The sequence below is a fragment of the Panthera leo genome, chromosome D1 (genome assembly GCF_018350215.1).
Source record: "Panthera leo isolate Ple1 chromosome D1, P.leo_Ple1_pat1.1, whole genome shotgun sequence".
Classification (NCBI taxonomy): Eukaryota; Metazoa; Chordata; class Mammalia; order Carnivora; family Felidae; genus Panthera; species Panthera leo.
This window is the reverse complement of record NC_056688.1, coordinates 21,066,719-21,094,351: the sequence shown is the minus strand read 5'-3', so window position 1 is coordinate 21,094,351 and position 27,633 is coordinate 21,066,719. Positions and strand designations below refer to the sequence as shown.

Genomic DNA, 27,633 nt, shown 5'->3' with positions numbered 1-27,633 from the left:
GAAGATCAATTTTAAAGCAATAACAATAACAAAGCATTGGGGAATCATTAACATTTATTTTTTTTTTGAGAGTCAGAGACAGACAGAGCACGAGCAGGGAAGGGGCAGAGAGAGAGAGACACAGAATCAGAAGGCTCTAGGCTCTGAGCTGTCAGCACAGAGCCCGATGCGGGGCTTGAACCCATGAACCGTGAGATCATGACCCGAGCCGAAGTCAGTCACCCAACCAACTGAGCCACCCAGGCGTCCCGGGTAATCATTATATATATATATGGGTAAGAGAAATGAATAGCAGCTATACCATAGTGGTGGGAGTGGAGGTTAAGAAAATTCTGTTATAAGGTGCCTACACTACACAGAAAGTGGTATAGTGCTATTCGAAGATGAACTTCAAGTTAGTTTAAAATGTATATTGCAAGTTCCAGGGCAACAATTTTAAAAAACAAGAAATATAATTGATGTTAAGAGTAGAGATAAAAGGAAGTCACATAAAATGCTTAATTCAAACCAGAGAAAGCAAAATAAAAAGGGGGAGGGGAGAATGCAACATATAGAAAACAGTTAAACACGATAGATATAAATCCAATTATATTAATAATTACTTTAAATATGGTAAGTATGTCAATTAAAAGATAAAGATTGTCAGAGCAAATTAAAAAAAAACGAGCTCCAAGTATATATGCTGTCTACAGGAAACCTACTTTGAACATAAAGATGTACATAGATTAAAGGGGTGAAGAACACACACCATGCTAATGCTAATCAAAAGAAAGCTGGCACAGGGTGCCTGGGTGGCTCAGTTAAGCTTCCAACTCTTGGTTTCAGCTCAGGTCATGATCTCACGGGTTCATGAGATCAGTCAGTTAAGCATCTGACTCTTGGTTTCAGCTGAGGTCATGATCTCACGGCTTCGTGAGATCAAGCCCCATGTTGGGCTCTGTGCTGACAGCACAGAGCCTGCTTGGCATTATCTCTTTCCCTCTCTCTCTGCCCCTACCCAGCTCACTCTCTCTCTCTCTCTCTCTCTCAAAAATAAACACTACAAAAAAAATTTAAAAGAAAGAAAGAAACCTGATGCGGCTATACTCATTTCAAACAAAGCAGATTTCAGAACCAGGAAACCCATCAGGGATATAGGTGTTACATAATGACGAAAGGGTGAATTCTCCAAGAAGATGAAATAATCTTAAACGTGTACACAATCTAACAAGAGATCATCGAAATACCTGAGGCAAAAACTGATGAAGCTGGTAGGAGAAACAGTACATGGGCTTAGCTCATTGCATGAGATTTTTCTTGGTTTTCTTCTAGTCAATCAGATACTAGAAGCACATGGACTGTTTTTTGAGGAAGCAACGGCTCAATTGGGAGAGGAACGGCACATGCTACATTATCCCAGCGTGACTGTGCTGCAACTGGGGAAAAGAGGCACTGGGTTTCATTAAGTCTATGCGCAGTAGGGTACCCTGCTCTGGAAGGTACTGGGCTCAGTGTGAGTGGAGAATCTCGAGGTAGTCCTATCTGCCATCCTCCTGTGGCCAAGTCTCTGCAGCCCGGAAAGAGCTGCAGGGTGAGGACGCCCAATGGGAGTTGAGCTCAGTTTCTCTCCTGGGCTCCTTGCCCAGATCATCAGTTCCTGAAAGTACAGATGGTGCTTTATATTTTCCAAAAACATGAGGCACCAGCCTTGAAAGTGGGCTTCGATAAATGTGCCAAAACATACTTGTTGATTATGAAGACCGACACTTGTTTAAATTTGAGGAATTTACAGTTGGCACAACATGTTACTGCATGAGCTCGAATGGAAAAATAAAACCATACTACTTTAAAACTATAGTCAGTTCTGTATGTTAAAGAAGACACATGGAAGATTGCTTTTGTTGTTATTGTTTTGTTTTGTTTTTCGCTCTAGCCTAGTCCACAAGCTGAAGGGTAAGAAAAAGGGAAGGGAATAATACATGTAATTAAAAAAAAAAAAATGATCTGTACAATAAATGTAAAGGGCCATGTTTTTATGAGCACAGGGTAGTTCTACAAGTTGCATGGTCTTTAGGAAGCTGTCTCTTGTCACAACATCAATAGGACCTATCTAGATGGCAGTCATGGATATAAACAAGCTATTTTATAAAGACTAAGCCCTCACTTCTGAAACTCTAATGTCCACGTGAATTACCTGGAGACCTTGTTAAAAGGCAGACTTTAATATGGTAGTTCTTGGGGTTGCCTAAAACTCTGCATTTCTAGCAAGCTTCCAGGTGATGCCACAGCCCTATTCCACAGGTGACACTCAGCCATAAGCAGACTTGTGAGAAAATCCTTGGAGATCGGTCTCCACTATGCAAGTCAGGCTAATGTTCCTGAGGTTCACTCAACAGCTCAACAGAACTCCGGTCTAGGCCATTCTCTACATAAGTGAACAGATACTGAGGTCCTCCTCAGTATTCTTGAATATTCAAGATGAAAGTGACAATGGAATTCGAGTGTCATCCCAGTTTTGCATATAGGGATACTGAGCTCCTGGGGGTTAAATCATTTGTCCATTATCACATAACTATTTAAGTGTATTGTCAGGATTCTACTAGTGGTTCTCTGATCAGTGTCCTTTCCTTGCCTCATGTGAGTCAGGAAATCAGCCTACAACGGAAGATGAGGGGACAGGACCCAGTGCAGGCATCAGCAACGTTGAGAGGGAAAATAAGGGAAAATAAAACCAAGGCAGGTTCAAAAAATAAGTCCACAAAAGATCAGACCCAAGAAAGTGCAGTGTAGAGACAGCCATTTTAATATTGATACAATAGTATCGTAGGGGACACCACGTCAAATAGGGTCATTCCCACTAGGACAGAGTATGTGGGACATGAAGGTCAGAAACAAGCATGGGGAGCCCCTTTCTTCCTCATGGGCTGAGTGATCCAGTCTCAGGTCTCAGGCAAAGGTACCTTTAAACCCACTTTTTCCTTTATTATAGATTATAGAGCCTGACTTTAGGCCTCGTGGGTTCAGGCCAAGACGAAAGATTCCATTATTGGCTTCTTACTAAGATGTTTAACAATTAAGGGGTGCCTGGGTGGCTCAGTCAGTGAAGCATCCGACTCTTTATTTTGGCTCAGGATCTCATGGCTCATGAGATCAAGTCCTGTGTCAGGCCCCACAGTGACAGCACAGAGCCTGCATGGGATCTCTCTCTCCCTCTCTCTCTCGCCCTCCCTAGCTCACCCTCTCACCCTCTCTCTTTCAAAATAAAGAAACTTAAAAAAAAAAAAAGTTTAACAATTAAGGAGAAACATCTGTCCCCAAAAGGTATGATTCAGTCCCGTCTCTTAGGCAGTGGGAGGGAAGGCATGTGATACTGGTTAGCAAAATCCAAGTGGAATCAACCAGGAAGGCCACCAGCAGTGCCGCCTCTCACAGAGGACCCATGGAGTCTCTCTCTTTGTGATCTTGAGGTTATACTGATCCCGATGCTGGCTTTCAACCTCCCTTCCAACTCTTTGTCCTATCTTAGAATAGAAAATTGGATAGCTCAGCAGTCTGGTCGTGATGAGTATGTAAGATCGAAGGGAATAGGGGTGCCTGGGTGGCTCGGTCATTAAGCATCTGACTTCGGCTCAGATCATGATCTCACAGTTCCCACACTGGGAGTCCCCAGTTCAGGTGAGCTCGAGCCCCAGTTCGGGTGAGCCCCACTTCTCTCTCTCTCTCCCCTGCCCTTTGCCTCTTGTGGGATTCTCTCTCTCTGCCCCTTGCTCAGTTGCACCATCTCTCTCTCTCTCTCAAAAAAAAAAAAAAAAAAAAAAAAAAAGACCAAAGGGAACAGGCGAATATAATGCACTGAATTCTCTTATTTAGGGATCTCCTACATCAGTGCTGTACCCGTTAGTGGAGTCTGTGTCACCTGTTGTTCATGTGGTCATGCTGGAAAACCCAGAAGGAATGTAAATATCTAAATATCTAAATGCTTTAAATTCCTCCAAAGAAAGGGAACAGGTTCTGGGACCATTGGCACTTGGCTGAGGGTACATGTTGAGGGGGCAGCGGATCGCCCTACCCAAAGGGAACAGGGAACAGAGAGGCAAGGTGGGATGGGCATCCTTCACTTGTATGTCAAGAAACTGACAGGCCAGGTGTAAAAGACAAAAACACACCACAGCAGGAGAGCGTAAAGGAAAGGGCAGCAGCAGGGGAGAGGCACTTGTTTCTCTGGACAGTCTCCTCAGATGCCAAAGACAGCAGGGTCCACGGAGGACTTGGTAAAAGCAATAGCAGCTTTCACAAGCTTTTTCTTGATGGAGGCTGTTAGGAGGAGAAAACAAGAATTAGGCTGAGGAATCACAATGAGTGAACGCTCTTCCCCGAGTCTCCCCTAAACTGGCCTGCTCATCTCCCCGGAGTCCGGCTCCTGTCTTTCTTTAACATCCCTGACTTTTCTCTTCCTACTGCCCAGATTCCCTTTCATCTTCTCAGACCCCGGAAATACTGAGCAGCAGTGAGCTAATAAACCCCCGAGGGGTGAGAGCTCCAGCCCAGCCTTATACTCGGTACAGTACCGAGATGGTGAGGAGAATAAACACCACGCCATCTCCCTCTCACAATTCACAGTCCCCATCCTTGTCCCTTTCCCTCTTTACTTACCTCCCCCTCCCCCATTTAAGACTGCACTCTCAGACCCCCCAAGGAAAGAACTATGGGGGAGTCCAGAAAAGGTCTGAACTGGGAGAGGACCACGGGGCCTCCCTCTCGGTCATCTTCTAGCAGGCTTGGAGGCTCAGCACCTGGCAAGATGGCCAGCTTCCGACGGAGGGAAGGAGATGGGGTCTTAGGACTGAACTCCTACCTGCATTACTGTTAATCCAGGTTCTGGCCTTCTTTTCCAGAAGTTCCCACTCACACTTCTGGTGCTTAGCCTTGGCATGTAGCCAAACCACCGCCAGGACTGTGGCCCAGCTTGAGGAATCTGCATCCTGTACAACACACGGAGACTTCCCTGAAACCTCCAAGTTGGAGCAGGAGGCCCCTCGAGGGGACGCAAACACCTCCTCACTCACTTTGCTCCAAACTGCTGTTAAATGTGACGACCTGTTCTCTCGGAACCTCATCTGCTACTTGCAAGGCGTAAAGCCAGGCCCTGAACCTCAGGGCAAATATTGTGAGTCTTAAGGGCGGTGCTGAAAACTCCTACAAAATCCCCAACAAGCATTCCCAAGCTATGATAAGAGAATACGTGCATAATTTCTTTATATTTTTATAAAGTATTGAATGTTTTATTTGAATATTTGCCAAACCAAAAAAAAAAAAGAGGAATTACCCATAATGACATTTTTCAATTAAAAAAAAAAAATTTTAAGTTTATTTATTTATTTTGAGAGACAGAGATAGCGTGAGTGGGGGAGGGGCAGAGAGCTAGAGAGAGAGACAAAAAGAGAGAGAGGGAATCCCAAGCAGTCTCTGGGCTGCCAGTGCAGAGCCCCATGTGGGGCTTGAACTCACAAAACCGTGAGATTATGACCTGAGCCAACACCAAGAGTCAGCCACTTAACCATTGAGCCACCCAAGCGTCCCACCAATAATGACATTTTTGAGACAGAAAACTGATTCATAAGAAAGTGAAATGATTTGCCCAAAGTTGGCCTTCTAGCAAATGACACAGCTGGGACTGGAGTCACACTGTTCACTCAAGAGAGAGTCTCAGGCAGAGAACAGAAAATGAGTTTTAGGGATGCCTGGGTTGGTCAGTCGGTTAAGGGTCCGACTTTGGCTCAGATCATGACCTCACCAACAGTGAGGTCAAGCCCCACGTCGGGCTCTGTGCTGACAGCTCAGATCCTGGAGCCTGCTTCAGATTCTTCCTCCCTCCCTCTCTCTTCCCCTCCCCTGCTCACACTCTGTGTCTCTCTCAAAAATAAATAAACATTAAAAAAATCTTTTTTTAAAAAAGAAAGAAAATGAGTTTTCACCCAGGGTCCCACCTTCAGTTTATAGATGCAACAGATCAAGAAAAATTGTTCTTTTAGATCATGAGCCTTAAAATTTGGAAACAGCTATCAGATCCTCTGTGAGGAGTCCTGTCAATCAAAATTCTCAATTCCTTTCATTCTTCTTTAAAAGAACTGCTAATGTCAAAGCAATAAGAACCCCCATGCTTGATCTAGTCTAGAAACAAACATCACAGTGATGTTTAAAATATACCTCCTTAGGGGCACTTGGGTGGCTCAGTTGGTTAAGCATCCGACTCTTGATTTTGACTCAGGTCATGAAGTCACGGTTCATAGGTTCGAGGCCTGCATCAGGCTTTGTGCACTAACAGTGTAAAGCCTACTTGGGATTCTCTCTGTCTCCCTCTCTCTCTGCCCCTTCGCTGCTCTCTCTCTCTCTCAAAATAAATCAACTTAAAAAATAAAAATAAAAACTAAAATACACTTCCTTAAGTGGTCACATCTGGAGGTCGGTGAACTTATGAAATTCTATGACCACAGCCCCAAATACATAACACACACAGCTCTTCTGAAAATCCTGTGCCTTCCACTGATCACATATCACGTGCGTTGGTTCACATGAAGTTTGCAGTCACCCCAAGTCTCCATGTTGTAACAGGTCTTAAGTCATTTTGCTTCTATTCTCTGCTTACAAAATTGAAGATTTAGAAGCAAAAAGAGTATTTTGATTCCCAGTAAGTTTTTTCTTCCCCCCCAGGAAAAGTTACAAGTCATTCATTTTTCAAGGTCTTTTGGGATCTCAATTTTGTTACTGTTCTATCTCCCAGTTTTGGCAAATTTACAAACAGGAAAGCACTGGATCTAAATTTTCATTGAAAATATAAACCTCCAGAGAATTCAGAGCCTGGTGGCTCCAAAAATCTGTTGTAAGTTTGAAAAAATTCATTATTCAGTGCAATGAATTTTCAGTGAGTTTGTTCTCAGTCCATATACTCATCGTTTAAAAAATTCAAATTCCTTAATGAAATTCAGATACTCCAGGGTTCCTGACTCCCTGGATTGGTTGGCCCAGTTACCATGTCAAAGAAGGAAATGTTAGTCTGACATGTCATTGGTTTCCCAATAAAACCGAGTTAGAACATCATGATTCTTATATCTTTTTCCAATGGTTTAAAAATTATCCTTTTAATTATTTGTTCTAGAACAATTTTTTTTAATAGAAATATAATGTCACACACACATATAGTCCTAAATGTCCTAGCAGCCATATGTAAAAATATAAAAATAAACAGGTACAATTATTTTACTAATATGTTTTATTTAACCTAACACATTAAAAATATCATTTTAACATCAATATAAAAATAATTATTAATGAATATTTGCATTTTTTACAGTAAGTCTTAAAATCAGCATGTGTTTCACAATTACATCCCATTTTAATTCAATTAAGAATTTGGTTCCTCATTTGCATTAGCCATATTTCAATTGCTCAATAGCCATTGGACAAGTGGATACTGTATTAGTTGATGCAGGTACAGGATTTTTGAGGGTTTTTTTTTAATCATTTAAAAAATTTCTTTTAAGCTTATTTATTTTGAGAGAGAGAGAGCACGAGTGGGGTATGGGCAGAAAGAGAGGGGAGAGAGAATCCCAAGCAGGCTCTACGCTGTTAGTGCAGAGACCCGTGTGGGGCTTGAACTCATGAACCATGAGATCATGACCTGAGCCAAAGTCAAGAGCCCAATGCTCAACCAACTGAGCCACCCAGGTGTCCCTGAGGTTTATTTAACCACCTTTCCCATTTTGAAAATTCAGAACAACACCTGTCCTTCAGGCTTTTGGTCTTTGTCCATATTTAACAATTTCTCAGAAGATCTGGTAAGTTGCCTTGAAATTCTGGAATGAAATTTGTCCTCATTGGCAGACTTAGACACATTTGAAATAACTAGGTGATTCCCTATTAATACCTGTCCTGACTTCAGTGAAATTTTGCTGATTTGTGGGCCACATGCACAAATTAGTAGCAATGTAGATTCTGAAGACAGTTCTAGAACTGAATCCAGCTCTGCCACTGACTGGCTGGGAAAACTCAGACACAGTATTATGGTTCTATATAAAATAGCAATAATGTGAATAGGATTTACTTTAATTATTATGATGAATAAGTCAGTGGATGTTAAGTGCTTAGCATGGTGCCTGGCAGACAGTAATTGCTCAAAAATGTTAGTTATTCTAAGATGACTGACGGGGAATATGAAGTGAAAGAAGATGTTTGCTTTCCCTTTGTCATCCATCAACTCCCACCAACTAGGCTCTTAGTTCCTTGTTCGTTCTTCTCTAACATACCAAGAAAAATCTTCAACATCTATTTATTAGAAATCAATTTAGTCTATGGCCTCCTACAGTCTCCTTTCTCAGATGAGTCATGAATCACCCCAATCTCATGACCGACCCCAACCCCTTAAAAACATACATACTCCTTTTTCTTCTCTGAATCTTACCTTGACAGGGAGTGCAGACCATAGGTCTTTCAAACTTATACCTAGGATCCTGGCCAGATCTTCATCTAGATCCCAGGAACCATCTGCATTTTGGAGGGATATCAGCTGCACCAGATAAGTCTCTCCAAAGACTTTGGGGAACAAAAAAAGAGCGTGACAAATTATAGAGCTACGATCCCTTAGTATACCTGAGAAAGACAGGTCTTAGCATACCTGAGAAAGACAGGCTATAGTGACAGCACAGAGCTAAGCAGATCCTACCAAGATACCTGTCATAGTCCTTCCCCTGGGAGGCAGGTATTTTCTCTGTGACAATGTAGGCCACCTGAATGATATACTAAATCTAGGGGAGCTACACTTAAAAATTTAGCAACAAGGAAAAGATACGAGGAACTAAAGAACCCACATGATAATGCTGCTTAAAGTTTTATCCAGTCCTATTTAAATGGGCCTTAAAACTTGATGTATATTAAAAAAAATTCTACACCAGTGTAGCCTGAATTTTAATTATAAAAATTTTCAAAAGAAAGCAGATATAAAGGAAGCACCTAGCAACGTACCTCAAAGTGTAGTCTAGTGTCTTATCTGGGTGCTACAACAGTTGCTTAAAGACCACACAGAAAGCATCTCACATCTGGCTATCTATCATATGTGATGGTGTACTTAGAGCAACTTGGAAATTAGCAGGCGAGAAAAACTATAACTAGAAAACAATTCTACTCTAATAGGGGAAAAAATCTATAGCTCTGAATTTCAACACTCTTAGTTTGAACCTCAGCTTTGCTAACACTCAAAATGTACAAAAAGTATGGAAGGCCCTTCCTTGGCTCCATACAAAAAGTAGTTGCTAAATAGCTCACAAAAACCAGAAGCTCACCACTGCTAGGTAACGTTTCTTTCATCTTTGCTAAGAGGATGGTCAGAGCTGGAATATTCTAAGTGAGGAAGGCCTAGGAAACCAACACAAAGTAAAGCTACTCTGTGGCTACCATGAAGAATTTTCTCAAAGTGGCCAAGATGGCAGAACAGCATGGAAGTTCTTTTGCATCTCTCATCCCTGAAATGGAGCCAGATCAACACTAAACCATCTTGCACACCTAGAAAACTGACTTGAGGACTAACACAATAATCTGCACAACCTGAACCACAGAACTTGGCAGGTACGCAGTGCAGAGAGGTGAACTGGTGGAGAGAGAAGCTGTGGAGGGCAGAGAGCTGTTTTTGCTTGCAGAGAGAAGACGGAGATTGGGGGGTGGGGAGAGTATGGGAAAGCACCCCCCGGCAAAAGCGGCTGGAGAGAAAAGGAAGAGTATGCAAGGGACTGAACAAAAAAGGGAGAAAGGAGAAAGGAGAGTGTTTAAATTCCATTAAGACACTATAAACAGGGAAGCATAGAGTCTGAAACTCTGCAGCTCGATACCTGGCGGTGCTCTGGTGGGAAGGTCAAATCCCCAGGAGCCAGATTCAAGGTCCTTCAAGTCCTCGGACATTATGTCTTGGACAGGCAGTTCCCTTGCTTGGAAGATATTTGGTGGAGGCTGTGAACCATACCTACAGCCAAAGATCCTAGCAGACCCTGGAGAACAACCACATTCACTGGTGTTGGAACAAGGATGTTAAGAGGGAAGCCTGGTGCCAGATGTGTGTTGTGATTTGCCATAATCCCTGAAATGCTGCTGCTACACAACTGCATGAAATTTTTCATGGGTGGACTGGTGCCTAGTCACAGTCTCTGAGCATCAGCAGCGGCAGAGTCTCATGAACATTCCTTGAGGAGGGCTGGCACCAGTCCATTGCTCAGCCAGACCCTCCTCCAGAAGGCCAGAATGGGTCAAAGCCACAGTCTCTCAGAAGTGAGGGGCTGGGAAACACAGCCCCATCTGAAATAAAACTCAGGAGGGAGGTGCCACCTGGCAGCCTGACAGCTTCGTCACAGACAGTGTAAAAGCGAGAAGTGAACAGAAGCCGGAGACAAAGGAGGGGTGCTTGATTGCTAGTCGGGGAGAGCACAGAGCTCCAATACTAGAGACTAGGTAGCTGGGCAACGCCATTTTCATCCCTCCCGCACATGGGCATAAATGCCTCTATGTGCCACAACAATCCACCCCTGTGAGGTAAGCAGCGCCATCTACTGGAGAATGGAGCTGTTATACTAAGCCCCGCCCAACTGGGCCAACAGAGCTCTTGAGGAACACCAAGAGCTAACACAATGTGCTTAGTCTATAGACTATAAAGTGATTCACAGTTCGACTTCTAGGGGAGACTGATGTAATTTCAATCGTATTTCAGTCTGTTTGCTGGTCAATCTATTCAATTTTTTTTCTTTTTCTTTTCTTTTCTTGAGTACAGAAAGAGAAAAAAATTATTTTTATTTTCCATTTTTATTAAAAATATATCTTTAATTTTTTTCTAAATTTTTAACTTTTTTGTAAATTCTTAAAATTATTACTTCCATCGTCTCGTTTTATTCTATTTTATTGTATTCATTTTCTCAAATTTTCAAACATTTTCCTTTTTTCTTTTTTTTCTTATATTTCCCTTTTTTCTCTAATTTATCAAGCTCCTTCAACAACCAGACCAAAACACACCTAATTTCTAGCATCCTTTATTTGATTTCTTTGTGTTGTTTTTAATTGTACTTTTTTTTTAGTTTATTAATTCCTTTTCTTCCTTCAAAATGACAAAACGAAGTAATTCACCTCAAAAGGAACAACAGGAAGAAATGACAGCCATGGGTTTAATCAACACAGATACAAGCAAGATGTCTAGACAAGAATTTAGAATCACAATAATAATATTAGCTGGGGTTGAAAATAGATTAGAATCCCTTTCTGTGGAGATAAAAGAAGTAAAAGCTAGTCAGGATGAAATAAAAAATGCTATAACTGAGCTGCAATCTCGAATGGTTGCCACGGCAGCAAGAATGGAAGAGTAGATAAAGCAGAACAGTGAATCGGCGATATAGAGGACAAACTTATGGAGAACAATGAAGCAGAAAGACGGAGACTAAGGCAAAAGACCACGATTTAAGAATTAGAGAACTCAGTGACTCATTAAAAAGGAGTAACATCAGAATCATAGGAGTCCCAGAAGATAAAGAAAGAGAAAAAGGGGTAGAAGGTTTATGTGAGCAAATCACAGCAGAAAACTTTCCTAACCTTGGGAAGGACACAGACATCAAAATCCAGGAAGCACAGAGGACTCCCGTTAGATTCAACAAAAACCAACCCTCAACAAGACATATTGTCAAATTCACAAAATACTTAGGCAAGGAAAGAATCATGAAAGCAGCAAGGGGAAAAAAAGTCTTTAACGTACAAGGGAAGACACAGCAGGTTCGCAACAGACCTATCCACAAGAAACTTGGCAGGTCAGAAAGGAGTGGCAGGATATATTCAATGTGCTGAATCAGAAAAATATGCAGCAAAGAATTATTTATCCAGAAAGGCTGCCATTCAAAAACAGAAGCAGAAATAGTTTCCAAGACAAACAAAAATTAGTTTGTGACCACTAAACCAGCCCTGCAAGAAATTTTAAGGGGGACTCTCTGAGGGGAGAAAAGATGAAAACAAATAAATAAACAACCAAAAAAAAAAAAAGACCAAAAGTGACAAAGACTAGAAAGGACCAGGGAACACCACCAGAAATTCCAACTCTACAGGCAACATAAGGCAATAAATTCATACCTTTCAGTACTCACTCTAAATATCAGTGGACTAAATGCTGCAATCAAAAGACATAGGGTAACAGAATGGATAAGAAAACTATATCCATCTATATGCTGTTTACAAGAGACCCATTTTAGACCTAAAGACACCTTCTGATAGAAAGTAAAGGTATGGAGAACCATCTATCATGCTAATGGTCACCAAAAGAAAGCCAGAGTAGCCATACTTATATCAGACAATCTAGATTTTAAAATAAAGACTGTAACAAGAGATGAAGAAGGGCATTATATCATAAGTAAGGGGTCCATCCACCAAGAATATCTACCAATTGTAAACATGTATACTCCAAACATGAGGCACCCAAATATATAAATCAATTAACACAAACATAAAGAAACTCTTTGATAATAATACCATAGTAGGGGACTTCAACACCCCACTTACAACAATGGACAGATCATCTAAACAGAAGATCAACAAGGAAACAATGGCTTTGAATGACACTGGACCAGATGGACTTAACAGATATATTAAGAACATTTTATCCTAAAGAAGCAGAATACACATTCTTCTCCAGTGCACATGGAACATTCTCCAGAATAGATCACATACGGGGACACAAATCAGCCCTCAACAATTTCAACAAAGATCAAGATCACACTGTGCATATTTTCAGACCACAATGCTATGAAACTCAAAATCAACCACAAGAAAAAAAATATGGAAAGATAACAGATACTTGGAGACTAAAGACCATCCAACTAAAACATGAATGGGCTAACCAAGAAGTTAAAGAATAAATTAAAAAGTACATGGAAGCCAATGAAAATGATAACACCACAGCCCCAAACCTCTGGGACACAGCAAAGGCAGTCATAGGAGGGAAGTATATAGCAATACTTCAGGTCTTCCTGAAGTAGGAAGATGGTCTCAGATACATAACCTAACCTTACACCTTAAAGAGCTGGAAAAAGAACACCAAATAAAACCCAAAACCAGCAGAAGACAGGAAATAATGAAGATTGTAGCAGAAACCAATGCTATCAAAACCAAAAAAAAAAACAAAAAACAAACAAACAAAAAAAGAAAACAGTAGAACAGATCAATGAAACCATAAGCTGGTTTTTTGAAAGGATTAACAAAATTGATAAACCCCTAGCCAGTTTGATCAAAAATAAAAAGGAAAGGACCCAAATAAATCAAGAATGAAAGAGGAGAGATTACAACCAACACAGCAGAAATACAAAAATAATAAGAGAATATTATGAGCAATTATAAGCCAATAAGATGGGCAATATGAAGAAATGAACAAATTCCTGGAGACATATAAACTACCAAAACTGAAACAGGAAGAAATAGAAAATCTGAACAGACCCATAACCAGTAAAGAAATCAAATCAGTAATCAAAAATCTCCCAAAAACAAGAGTCCAGGGCCGGATGGCTTTCCAGGGGAATTCTACCAAACATTTAAGGAAGAGTTAACACCTATTCTCTTGAAGCTGTTCCAAAAAATAGAAATGGAAGGAAAACTTCCACTCTTTCTATGAAGCCAGCATTACCTTGATTCTAAAACCAAAGACCTCCCTAAAAAGGAGAACTACAGACTAATTTCCCTGATGAACATGGATGCAAAAATCCTCAACAAGATACTAGCCAACTGGATCCAACAATACATTAAAAGAATTATTCACCACGACCAAGCTGGATTTATACCTGTGATGCAGGGCTGGTTCAATATTCACAAAACAATCAATGTGATACATCACATCAATCAAAGAAAGGACAGAAACCACATGATCCTCTCAATAGATGCAGAGAAAGCATCTGACAAAATACAGCATCCTTTCTTGATAAAAACCCTCAAAAAAGTAGGGATAGAAGGATCCTACCTCAAGATCATTAAAACCACATATGAAAGAACCACTGCTAATATCATTGTCAATGGGGAAAAACTTAGAGCTTTCCCCCTAAGGTCAGGAACAAGACAGGGATGTCCACTCTCACCACTGTTATTCAACATACTATTGGAAGTCTTAGCCCCAGCAATCACACAATACAAAGGATTAAAGGCATCCAAATCAGCCAAGAGGAAGTCAAACCTTCACTCTTCGCAGATGACATGATACTCTATATGGAAAACCCAAAAGATTCCACCAAAAAACTGCTAGAACCGATCCATGAATTCAGCAGTCACTGGGTATAAAATCAATGCACAGAAATCGGTCGCATTCCTATACACCAATGAAGCAACAGAAAATCAAGGAACCAATCCCATTTACAATTGCATCAAAAACCATAAAATACCTCGGAATAAATCTAACCAAAGAGGTGAAAAATCTATACACCAAAAACTACAGAAAGCTTATGAAAGAAAGTGAAGACACAAAATAATGGAAAAAATATTCCATGCTCCTGAATAGGAAGAACAAATATTGTTAAAATGTCAATACTATCCAAAGCAGTCTACATATTCAATGCATTACCTATCAAAATAACACCAGCATTCTTCACAGAGCGAGAACAAACAATCCTAAAATTTGAATGGAACCAGAAAAGACCCCAAATAGCCAAAGCAATCTTGAAAAAGAAAACCAAAGCTGGAGGCATCATAATCCGAGACTTCAAGCTATATTACAAAGCTGTAACCATAAAGACAGTATGGTACCAGCCCCAAAACAGAAACTCAGATCAATGGAACAGAATAGAGAATCCAGAAAGGGAACCACAAATGTATGGCCAACTAATCTTTGACAAGGCAGGAAAGGATATCCAATGGAATAAAGACAGTCCACATCCGGATGGCCAACAGGCACATGAAAAGATGCTCAATGTCGCTCCTCATCAGGGAAATACAAATCAAAACCACAATCAGATATCACCTCACGCTAGCAAGAGTGGCCAAAATGAACAAATCAGGAGACTACAGATGCTGGAGAGGATATGGAGAAACGGGAACCCTCTTGCACTGTTGGTGGGAATGCAAATTGGTACAGCAGCTCTGGAAAACAGTGTGGAGGTTCTTCAAAAAATTAAAAATAGAACTACCCTATGACCCAGCAATAGCACTGCTAGGAATTTACCCAAGGGATACAGGAGTACTGATGCATAGGGACACTTGTACCCCAATGTTTATAGCAGCACTTTCAACAATAGCCAAATTATGGAAAGAGCCTAAATGTCCATCAACTGATGAATGGATAAAGAAATTGTGGTTTATATACACAATGGAGTACTATGTGGCAATGAGAAAGCATGAAATATGGCCCTTTGTAGCAACGTGGATGGAACTGGAGAGTGTGATGCTAAGTGAAATAAGCCATACAGAGAAAGACAGATACCATATGGTTTCTTTTTGTTTTTTAATTTTTTTTTAACGTTTATTTATTTTTGAGACAGAGAGAGACAGAGCATGAACGGGGGAGGGTCAGAGAGAGGGAAGACACAGAATCTGAAACAGGCTCCAGGCTCTGAGCTGTCAGCACAGAGCCCGACGCGGGGCTCGAACTCACGGACCGCGAGATCATGACCTGAGCCCAGTTGGCCGCTTAACCGACTGAGCCACCCAGGCGCCCCAGATACCGTATGTTTTCACTCTTATGTGGATCCTGAGAAACTTAACAGAAACCCATGGGGGGGGGGGGGGAGAGGTTAGAGTGGGAGAGAGCCAAAGCATAAGAGACTCTTAAAAACTGAGAACAAACTGAGGGTTGATGGGGGTGGGGGGGAGGGGAGGGTGGGTGATGGGTATTGAGGAGGGCACCTTTTGGGATGAGCACTGGGTGTTTTATGGAAACCAATCTGACAATAAATTTCATATATTGAAAAAAAAAAAGACAGTCTCTTCAGCAAGTGGTGCTGGGAAAACTGGACAGCAACATGCAGAAAAATGAACCTGGACCACTTTCTTATACCGTACACAAAAATAAACTCAAAATGGATGAAAGACCTAAGTGTAAGACAGGAATCTATCAAAATCCTAGAGCAGAAAGCAAGCAAAAACCTCTTTGATCTCAGCTGCAGCAACTTCTTACTCAACATGTCTCTGGAGGCAAGGGAAACCAAAGCAGAAGTGAACTATTGGGACCTCATCAAAATAAAAAGTTTCTGCACAGTGAAGGAAACAATCCGCAAAACTAAAAGGCAACCGATGGAATGGGAGTAGATATTTGCAAACGACATATCAGATAAAGGGTTAGTATCCAAAATCTATAAAGAACTTATCAAAAGCCAGTGAAGAAATGGGCAAAAGACATGAATAGACACTTCTCCAAAGAAGACATCCAGATGGCCAACCGACACATGAAAAAATGCTCCACATCACTCATCCTCAGGGAAATACAAACCAAAACCACAATGAGATACCTACCACCTCACACCTGTCAGAATGGCTAATATTGACAACTCAGGCAACAATTGATGTTGGCGAGGATGCGGAGAAAGAGGATCTCTTTTGCGCTGCTGGTGGGAATGCAAACTGATGCAGCCACTCTGGAAAACAGTATGGAGGTTCCTCAAAAAATTAAAAATAGAACTACCCTACAACCCAGAAATTGAACTACTAGGTATTTATCCAAGGGACACAGGTGTGTTATTTCGAAGGAGCACATGCATCCCAATGTTTATAGCAGCGCTATCGACAATAGCCAAAGTACAGAAAGAGCCCAAATGCCCATTGATGGTTGAATGGATAAAGAAGATGTGGTGTATATATACAATGGAGTATTACTTGGCAATCAAAAAGAATGAAATCATGCCATTTGCAACTACCTGGATGGAACTGGAGGGTATTATGCGAAGCGAAATTAGTCAGATAAAGACAGATATCATATGACTCCACTCATATGAGAGATTTAAGATACAAAACAGATGAACATACGTGAAGGGAAACAAAAATAATATAAAAACGGAGGGGGACAAAACATAAGAGACATACAGAGAACATATGGAGAACAAACTGAGGGTTGCTTAGAGGGGTTGTGGGAGGGGAATGGGCTAAATGGGTAAGGGGCATTAAGGAATCTACTCTTGAAATCATTGTTGCACTATCTGCTAACTAACTTGGATGTAAATAAATAAATAAACAAACAAACAAATAAATAAAAGAATTTTCTCATGACAACCCTGTGAGGTCAGTAGTTGTGCAGCTAAAGGAACTAAGGCTCTGGGAAGTGAATTTAATTTGCCTACAACCCCACAGTAGTTGGGAGGACAGGGATCTTACTCCACCTGAGACCATAAAGTCCTCTCTTTAACTAGCAGCCTAAAGGGAATGAATAAGTAGAGGGTAAATGGCAATGAAGATGTTTCAACAATTAAACAACTGTATACCACAAATTCTTGCTACAAGAATCAGAGACTAGAAAGAAGTTGCCTTTAAGCCTATTTTAGTAGAAAAGACACGTCTTAGTGGCAAAATGTACTTTGACTCAGTTTGTCCTGTACGTGAGAAGTCCGGCTGCTTGGAACACAGCTGGTGTTCCGAGGAACACCCTTTGGTGACAGAAAGAAAGTGAGTGGCCAGCATCAGGAAGATCTACTCTCAAATCCAACTTGCAAAAGACTGACCAGTACAGCGGGGACCCAAACAGAGTGGCAGCAGAGTTCTGCAGCGGGAGGGTGGGAGAGTTCTGCAGGCAAGCTGGATGAGCTGAGATGGCAAAGGGGGTGCTTTCAGCGAGGCCTTAACCCACACTCTGCTGGGTAGTTTCAGGGTCCTGTATTGCAGAGTAGTGAAGGTGGGCTGACCCTAGCAAGGATAGGGACGGGACAAATCTCATCCTCTGCCTGCCACTTTTCAAACAGATTACCTCCCGGCTAGAGAAAGCCAGGGAAGCAGAAGCGTTGAAGATTAGTTCTTTGGTCCCCATAGATCAGAGCAGAGCAATGAGTCCCATCTCACCTGTAGGGTGAGTCTCCAAGTTGGTCCTATTGGTGGGACAATGAGCTCTTTCCATCTCAGGAGAAGTCTCTTTGAGAAACATGCATTTCTTCTCTGATCTATGACCCAGAGCGCTGAGTGTGTCTAGTCTTATACATGTGATAGACAAACATGGGTGAGGAAAAGTCCCTGGAAACATGCTCACCTGGAGAGCACAGGCCCTCGTTAACCATGGGCTTATGGAGGCTTTTGTAAACATTCAGCTGACATGACATGCTCAAGTACTGATTGGTCCGTGTGGGCCGAGATGCACGAGGCGGGTAGGAGGACGAGGCCTTTAAACGAGCTGAAAACCACCAGTATAGACATTGAGACTGAGGCACCGTCTGCTCTCTGCTATATAGGCAAAGGGCACTGAGAAAGTGGGACACATGTCCTCCTATGCATGTCTGCCTCAGCCACCATCTTTTTTCCTTCTCCTGTGAGCCCACCTCCTGCACATACCCTTACCTCCTGAGCCCTTCCTGCTGTGTCCTCTGAACACTCGATACCCGACAATGATCTTTCCTGCATCTTTCATTTCATTACAGGAGGCTTCTTCCAACTACTTATCTTAACTTAAAACTAATCTTCTTCTTCCCAGAACTGTTCTCTCTCTGTCCCTCTCACATGGCGCTCTCCTGAGGTACCATAGTCTAAGTACCCAGGTTGGGGAGGTGGGACTGGCCACCTCGTTAGTCACAAAGGTGGCTTCCAGCTCATTACTCCTCCACCCTCACCTGGATTGCCTTCCTCATACTCTTCCTGCTGTCAACCTCCAACCTTCTCTGTCACTTCCCATTATTCACAAAAGCATCTGAATGCTAGTTTCTAGACTCCCACTTCATTGCACAGCCTGCCATCATCTTGAGATTTCAGTACCCTTGTAGATAACCTATCCAGCAGCCTCATTCAAAGCGTCTTAACTTTCTCAAATCAAATGGCTTCAACCTCAGCCACTCCCTCCCAAGCCAGAATCTTGTTATCCGGCAGAATTGTTCCACCTGTACAAAAAAAAAAGCAAATTGAAAAAAAAAATCCCACTTTTTAAATACAGTATCCAATCTTTGGAGCCTTCTAACTCAGAGATCTCTATTTTGCCTGGTCTTTGACTTCATCTGGACCTCTAAATCTGTGTCTCCTCTGCTCTTTCCCTATAGTCCCCTTCCTTTTATCTTCAGTCTCTCTCCTATTTAGCTTCGGTTCCAGGTCCAACACCTAACCACTCTCTTCAACGCCATGTCCCTGATTTCCTTTTCATGACACCCATCTGGTAATACCCCAACCCTGAAAGTACATCAACACTCTGCTGCCTTTGTTCTTACACCAAAGCTGCTGAGTCCTGCCAAAATGAATCACATGGACTGTGCTCCTCTCTGCTAGTTTGGTGCCACTAAAAAAGGCAAAGAATCAAAACTAAACTGGACCCTCAACACTCCTGGGCAAAGGCTTTATTTTTCCCTGGGAATTGCACTAATTGTCCACAGAGCTACTTGAAACCCTTTCCTCAAACTCTCTCTTCTACCTCTTTTTGTCTCAGACTCAGTAGCTAGTCTTGCTGTCTCTTTCACTAAAACTATAGAAAACCTATCAGACGGAAACTCTAAGCACTTGCCTCTCAGTTTGTGAACTGGAATCAAATTCCACCACCTTTCCTCTCCTTCCTGACAACAGTGGGCAAGTGTCCTAATACTTGTCCTTCCTGGATTTCACTGCTGCTCTAGAAGTCATCGTCTCCCACTTCCTCAGACACCCGTCTCAGTTAGCTACCCCATTCCCCCCGCCTCAAAGGTGTCAGCCCTCCCTGCTGACACTCTGACTTGGGCATTACAGCATCCTCAAATCTCCCCCATTCTGAAACTTTAAAGAGATAATAACACACAAAATTCCACCTCGACTCTACAACTTCTGTAGACACCACTCTCTATTCCATTCCCTTTCCAGCTTCATGTTTATCAAAAGTGTCTATACATTCATTTCCTACCTCTCTTTACTCTTTAACGTCCTGTAATATGGATTCTTTCCTGACCGAAGCCAACGAAATCGCCCTTGATTACAGCAGCAAGAACTTCTCTGATAGTAACCCAATAGTCCCCCTTCAGTTTCTACTTTGACTTGTCTGCAGTATCTTACACTTTGATAATTCCACTTTTTAAAATCATATTTCATTTGTTTTGGATGTGCACTCACTTCTTCTCATCCTACTTCATTCCTTTTCATTCTGGTGTGGGGAATCCTCTTACTACCCATCCCTAGATACTGGGTTTTCTTCCGTGTTTCCATTTCGTCCCCCTTTCGTCTCACTCTGTACATGCCTTCTGATAATCTCATCTCTTCTCATGACTTTAGTTATTACTTACATGTTAAATATTGCCAAATGTGTATCTTCATCCCTGAGCTTTCCTCTGAATGGCAGAACCATCTATCTATCTTTCTACTGGACATCTTCATATGAATATGCCATAGGGATCTCAAGTTCAAAGTACTCAAAAACAATTCAACATACCACCCTCTACACTGGCTCCTGTTTTTTTAGTTACTCTATTTAAATAAATGGTACCACTAAAACAAAAATCTGGGGGCAACTTGAAGCCTGCCTCCACAACCAACATCACACATTCCCCTCTGGCCACAGAATCCTGCCCAGGGAATTTCTCTACCTGACCCTAACCCTCAAGCCCCTAATATCTGTACTCAAGCCCACCTGACTGACGCTTGAGACACCCATTCCCTAACACTACCAAATCACTACCATCAGCCACCTGTATAATCATTACCCATCGAATTCTCCGTAGGCTACATCAGCCTCAGATTTAGACTGTGTGAATACTCAATGTGTATGTGTACTTTCTGTTTTCATTTTTCTTGTTTTTTTTCCCCCTTGGATTATTTAAAATCTCCTTGCCGGTGGGATATTTTCTAGTCCCCTAGAAAGGGACCACAGCAGCCAGAAATCCTAGATGTGGAGAGGCAAGGAAAAAAAATTCAAGTTCACAAGCTTTTACTTCAAATGACGTGTTTACGTATCTAGGGCCCCTTGTGTCACATGAGTTCAAATGGGGTAAAACCCACTCACCAACTCTTTTGCATTGTGGCATCTGCGCAGCAGCACCCAGCAGAACCGGCCTTGGAATGTCCCTACAAGCCAGGGGCCCCTGAACTGGCTTGTTGACATCCTTGTTGATGGCAATGAAAGCTGTGTGGGAGCTTATGACTCCACAGTCAATGCTGACTTTCAGCACATCTTTTTTAGTTTTTGCTGGAGTCTCCCCGAAGCCTATGTCCATGCTCTGGAGAAAGGCCTTGGCAGCAAGGCGGTGAATAGTGAAGCTAGAAGAAAAGAACCCCTGTGACTTAGGGAAGAGCACACACATACCAGTTCCTCAGGGCCCTCAAAAGTTAGCCTTGGCAAAGGGACGAAAAAGCCAGATAAAGGGAAAGAGAAAACTTGAATGGGTCGGAAAGGAGAAGTGTTTGTAGGGACACAACTGAGGCCCAAATTAAGAGAGAGAAGTCAACCCTCAAGGATGGCAGAGACCCTCCCCCCCCCCAAAAAAAACCAAAACAAAATAAAACAGTGAAGGAAAACTGGATTCTCACTTGTCATCAAGCTTGGGTTGTAGGGAAAATGTCACCTTATTCTCACAACTCTTGCCCTGGAGTGTGTAGTTGAGGCAAACTTCTCCTGTTCCCTCTTCTGGCTGCAAAGTAGAGAAGAGTAGATGTGATGGAAGGGAGAGGTCACCAAGAGAAAGGTCACAACTGGGGCCGCTCCCAACCCAACACATTAAAATTTCTGACTAGGACCCAGGTAGCTCAGGGAATCAGAAACTGAAATCATGGAGAAGGGGGTAGGTGGGCTCCACCCGACAAGTGTGATCATTTGATGAGACTCCACCAGTTTTAAGAAAATTGTCTAGAGCAGAGGTCGGGGCCGTAACTACCCTGACTAGAGGAACAAACAAGAATTGGAACTCACCGGCATGGTCCCAGTCAACTGGGCATAGACAATTAACCTCTGACCCTTATAGAGGACAGTCTGTTCTGGTGAAAGCGTTTTAGCAGACAGACCACGAGGCAAATCCCAGTTCACAGAAACGTCCTCTACTGCGGGCTGTAGAGCATGTTTCAGGGCCCTAAGTGCCTGGTGGAAGACAGAGAACAGACTAAGCAAAAAAATAATAACGGCAATAATAACTACTATCAGCTGAATACTTATTATGCACCAGGTGCTATGCAACACTGTATATGTTATGCCTATTCCGTAATATTGTCCTAGGAGGCGGCAGGAGTAAGGGAGGATAAAGTAAAGGATGGCAGCACCCCGGAAAGAGGAACTTACAAACATAAGCAGAGGAAGAAGATGCCTTCCCTTGTGTGCACTGATCAAATGGGAATATGAATTGACTGCCTCTGCCAATCTACCAGACATACTACATTTCGCCCTTGTTCTCTTCGTCTCATTTGCATGGAGGATAGGATAGAGCACCAAAGTGTTCCTTGAGCACACATCTAGAATCCGGACCATGACGGTCACAATCCTTAGTTTCTTTCTGGTCTTAAACACAAAGCCCTGAACTCCTCTGGCATCTTGTCTCTGGGCTTCCAACTACTAGGACCAGATGCCATTTCTCCAGAAACTGCAGTAGGCCCCATTTACATCAGGTCAAAAGGAGCCCCACTATGTATTATAGCCCAAGGCGTTACGGATATAAGAAAATGAATTCTGGCGTCAAGATGTCGCCTCTGCCCTTGCGGCAGTGTCTCGCCCCGACCCCCGCTCCACACTCCCTCTGGATCACAAGGCCCTCTGAACACAAGGCCTGTCCTCACCTTGGCCTGCATCCTGTCCTTGCCTGTGATAAATTCTGAAGTGCCACCTCCTACCCGGGCAATGCCTTTTATGAGGCTGGTGGAGGCTCCTTCTCCAATCCCAAAGGAGAAACATCTGCAATTGTACAAGGATGAGAGGTTAGAGACAGACACTACAGAGGGAAATTATAAATTAACACATAATAGTCAAAAATACATAAAGAGATAAATAGCTGGTCTAGTTCCTTGACCCAAATCAGGAGACCAAATGCCTTAAATTAATGATGAAATTTAATCATCACAAGACGCCTAAGAGGCAGACTTATGCTTCATTTTGCAGCTAAGAAACTGAGGGCCAACAAATTGAAGAAATATGCCCAAGATCACACACATACCAAATGGGAGAGATGACATTTGATCACTGGTCTATGTGACCATAAGATCCCCCTGGCAAAACAATATATATTACGCTGATTCTAGAAGCAGGAAAAAAAAAAATCTTCGGACCATATCCTCATCAATTATTTTAATAATAAATCCAAAGAACGGTAGGAGAAAGTGGGAGAGGTAAGATCAAAGAGACACTATCATCAGCGCCTTGCTAACATTGTACTAGAGCCATATCTGCCCTGGAAAGACCAGTCCTAGGGTGGGAAAGGGTACCTCCTGCTCTTCTAGCTGGAGAGTTCTCTCCCTGCCATAATCCATGTGCACTAAATAGCTTTTTACTTACAATTTGGCTTCCCAACTAAACTGCCTATTAGTGGCAACACTAATATAAGCATTTTTAGAAGGCATGACAAGGAGACGTCTCATTGTAAATTAATGCACTGAAATTTTGGCTTATGCATCAGTCTGTTTTGAATTGGGTTAGTGTGAGTCATCAACCCCAATTCTAGTGACATCATAACATTCTGAACTTGTAGGGCTAAGAACCAGACTTCTAATTAGAGTGACCGACCTGTGACAATGCCCCTAGAGACCACAGCCTGCCAGCATCTTGATATTATCATCTTTAAATTTCCAATTTAGCATTGCAACAGTAGCCTACATTCCTTATGGCTTATGAAGGGCTTTTATGTGCATGTTTAAGTGTTGTATGTGTAAAACTAAAGCTAAACAATAGTTATGGATGGCTAACAACATGCCTAGGACTTACTTAAGTGCTTCCTATGGGTGACAATAATAAGGATAGTAATTACAATAATGGCAACAATTTATCTAGCACATGTTGTATGTGAAGCACAGTTCCTAATGCTTTACTTAGGTATACCCTTTTAACCCTCACAGCAAACCCATAAGAAAAATACTGCTATTGTCTTTATTTTCAAATGAGGAAACTGAGATAGGGGGTTTAGCTGATTTATCCAAACAGCTAGCAAGCAGGTGAAACGGAACTTAAATATATGATATGGACCTAAAGGAGAACACCATAGGACAGTACTGCTCGCAGCAAAGCCAAAGTTGTTTCAGCCAGTAGAGAACTGGAAAAGCTGTATACAATATTCTTAACCATCTTTTTGAAAACATCAGATGGCTTCAAAGACAATAGGAATGTATGGGCCATGACCTGGGAGAGGAGAGAGGCCAAGAGAGGTGGGACTGGTATCTGGTCACCTGTCACCCTTGAAGATAGTGCCAAGTACAAAATAGATGGCTCAAAAGACTGAAGAACTAAGCGGTTTCAGACTTGGACTTTCCAAAGAGAAGTTGCCCTTACAGACACCTCAGGGCTTTTTTTTAAACACAACCCTGCAGAACTACTCCCCAGAGGTAGAGATGACTCTGAAAGGAACCAGCCGTCAAATGTCTGAAGCTCATTTGGCTCTAATTGGACTAGGATGCTCTGCTTCTAGTCTCCCAACCTGTCAGAAGGAAAGAGTCAATCCTCGCAGAGGGAAGAGAACATCATCTAGAGGCTCAGAGGAGTTCTAGAACTTTTCATATAGAATATCTGACACCTAACAAAGGAATAGAAAATCCCCAAATATTGGGGAATTACACATGATACTTCTGAATAATCTAGGCTTTAAAAAATTGCAATGATACTACTCTTACATGGATGCCAATGGAAAATGACAGATCCCTTGGGGCGCCTGGGTGGCTCAGTCGGTTAAGTGTTCAACTCTGGATTTCGGCTTAGGTCATGATCTCACAGATTGTGGGATCAAGGCCCATGTCTGGATCTTTGCTGGCCGTGTGGGGCCTGCTTGGAATTCTCTCTCCCCTTCTCTCTCTCTGCCCCTCCCCTCCCCTCAAAATAAATAAATAAACATTTAAAAATCAAAAGAGTATCAAGCACTTAGGGAAAAATCTAATAACAAACGCATGAAGACCTCTACACAGAGAATTATAAAACATTACAGACAGATTTTGTATGTATTGTTGGATTAAGGAAATGAGTACATTTACTAATTTTATGGGAAACCAGGTTTGTTACCATAGAGGAAAAAAGGCACAAATATGGAATAGAAGAAAAAAGAGAAAGAATGTTATGTTATTACCTTGGAAGTAGGGGTATCAGTTAAAACAAATTCTTTTAATAGTTGCTAGTTCTGTCTGCCAAAAATGGCTACAATCAAGAACAGCCCCATAACAGAGTTATGCCTGATACTCAAATATTGACCTCTATTTGTCATTTTCACTGAAAGAAACTAGGCTTCTTGTAGAAATAACTGGCGATAGGGATGGAAAAGTATAGATGAGTCTGTACTCTTTTATAAGAAAGAAAGGAAATATTCAAACACCAAAGAGACACATGAAAAAGACATAGGAATAAGTGAAACGCTGCTCCCACTGGCCAAAACTGGAATTTTTGAAAATCTAAATGAAAACTGAAAATAATGAACCTTAAAAAATTGAAAAACAATCCAAAATTTTGGAAGAATCCCAAAGTATATATTCGCACAACAAAAGGAAGGGAGGGAGGGAGGGGGAAGGAAAATCTTTTTTTTTTTTTTTAATGTTTATTTATTTTTGAGAGAGCACAAGAAGGGGAGGGGCAGAGAGAGGGCAACAGAGGATCCGAAGCAGCCTCTGCACTGAGAGCAGTGAGTCTGATGTGGGGCTCAAACTCATGAACCGCAAGATCATGACCTGAGCTGAAGTCAGATGCTCAACCGATTGAGCCACCCAGGCACCCCAAGAAACGCTTCTTTACAGTAAGATGCCAACTAATCTGGAAAAGTTGACAGGACTTAAAAATCACCATTTGTAACCACTGACAATAATAACGTTTGGGTAATAATCATCAATGAATGCTGGATCTACAGAGTAAACATCTGTTGAGAACAAGATGTTTAACAAAATTTCCAAGTTTTCTGTCAGATACCACCTTTTAACGAAGTGGTCAAACCTATCAGCAGACTCAATGTTACTTTTGGAATATTTCTTCCCAAAATATTTAATATTAACCTAAGCGTGAATTTAAGTAATCAAACACAAACATAAATTGAGTCTCTACAAAAATAACTAGATAGTCCTCTTTAAAAATATCAGTGTCATGAAAAACAATGAAAGGCTGAGGATCTCTCCCGGAGTAAAGAAGATTAAGGAAACATAGCAATGAAATAAGATGTTTGGTCTTAGATTTCCTCTGGGAACAAAAGCAAAGACAAACAAAGAAAAATCTGCAAAGGACAGTATTAGAAAGCTTGGCAAAATATGGCCTGAATTTAGATAGTATCATCTCAACATTAGATATCCTGAGTTTAATAGTTTCATTGTGGTTATACATCAGGATGTCCCTGTTCTTAGAAGATAAGGTGTGTTATTATTTGCATGTGAAGAATTACAGTATCTGTGGTTTGCTCTCAAATATTTCAGACAAAAAATAGGTGAGGCAAATGTGCTAAAACACGGACCTCTGGTAGAAGGGTATATGAGTGTCTATTGTTCTATTCCTCCAACTTCTCTACAGGTTTCAATTTTTAAATAAAATATTGGAAACACACATTCAGAAGAATCAAGAAAGACCTAAATAAATGGATGGACACACCATCTAAATAGATTAAACTACTCAATATAACAAACACTAACTTGTCCCAAAACTGATCTATAAAATCAATGCAATTCTCTCTCCTTTTTTTAAGTAATCTCTATGCCCAAGATGGGGCTTGAACTCATAGCCCCGAGATCAAGAGTCACATGCTCTACTGACTGAGCCAGCCAGGCACCCCTAAAGTCAATGTAATTCTAATCAGTATCTCAACAGTCTCCTTTTTTTGGTAAAAACTGACAAACGAATTCTAAAGTACAAATATAAAGAGTCATGAACAGCTGAGACAATCTTGAAAAAAAAAAAAAAAAACAAGTTGAAGACTTACTCTATTGGAAATCAATATTTATCAGAGAGCTACGTAAATTTATCTGGTATAGTACTGGCACATGTCTAGATAAATAGACTAATGGGATGGAACAAAGGATCCAAGAACAATTACTACATGTGTAGATGCTTATCTGTGACAAAAATGACACTGTACATCAGTGAGAACTTTTCAATAAATGGTACAGGGTCAATATGATATCAACATGAGAAGATAATGAAAATTGGCCCCTACTTCACACAACACACACATACAAAATCCATGTGAACTACAGATCTAACTCTCTCTCTCTCTCTCTCTCTCTCTCTCTATATATATATATACATACATACACATATAACTATCTATTATTCTATGGAATACTACACACCAATGAAAATTAACCACGGCTCCATGCAAAATAGGTGCGAATATCAACATACTACTGAGGGCAAGAAGTAAAATACACAGAAACAAAAACATATTGTATAAC

General features: G+C 41.5%; 1 protein-coding gene across 4 annotated transcripts in view; it reads right to left on the bottom strand.

Annotated features, from left to right (window-relative positions):
* Positions 1-3,776: 3,776 nt before the first annotated feature.
* Positions 3,777-27,633, bottom strand: part of VWA5A (von Willebrand factor A domain containing 5A) — a 34,626-nt gene continuing 10,769 nt past the window's right edge. For 2 of the 4 annotated variants that reach the window (XM_042905636.1, XM_042905637.1), the window contains exons 12-20: positions 22,858-22,972; positions 22,004-22,168; positions 21,625-21,725; positions 21,101-21,354; positions 18,191-18,331; positions 9,858-10,013; positions 8,438-8,568; positions 4,835-4,961; positions 3,777-4,293 (exon numbers count right to left, since the gene is read on the bottom strand). In XM_042905636.1, coding sequence (XP_042761570.1) covers positions 4,214-4,293; positions 4,835-4,961; positions 8,438-8,568; positions 9,858-10,013; positions 18,191-18,331; positions 21,101-21,354; positions 21,625-21,725; positions 22,004-22,168; positions 22,858-22,972 — 1,270 coding nt within the window. In that variant the 3' untranslated portion in view covers positions 3,777-4,213. The remainder of the gene's footprint in view (positions 4,294-4,834; positions 4,962-8,437; positions 8,569-9,857; positions 10,014-18,190; positions 18,332-21,100; positions 21,355-21,624; positions 21,726-22,003; positions 22,169-22,857; positions 22,973-27,633) is intronic. The other 2 variants (XM_042905638.1, XM_042905639.1) reach the window with 2 other exon arrangements.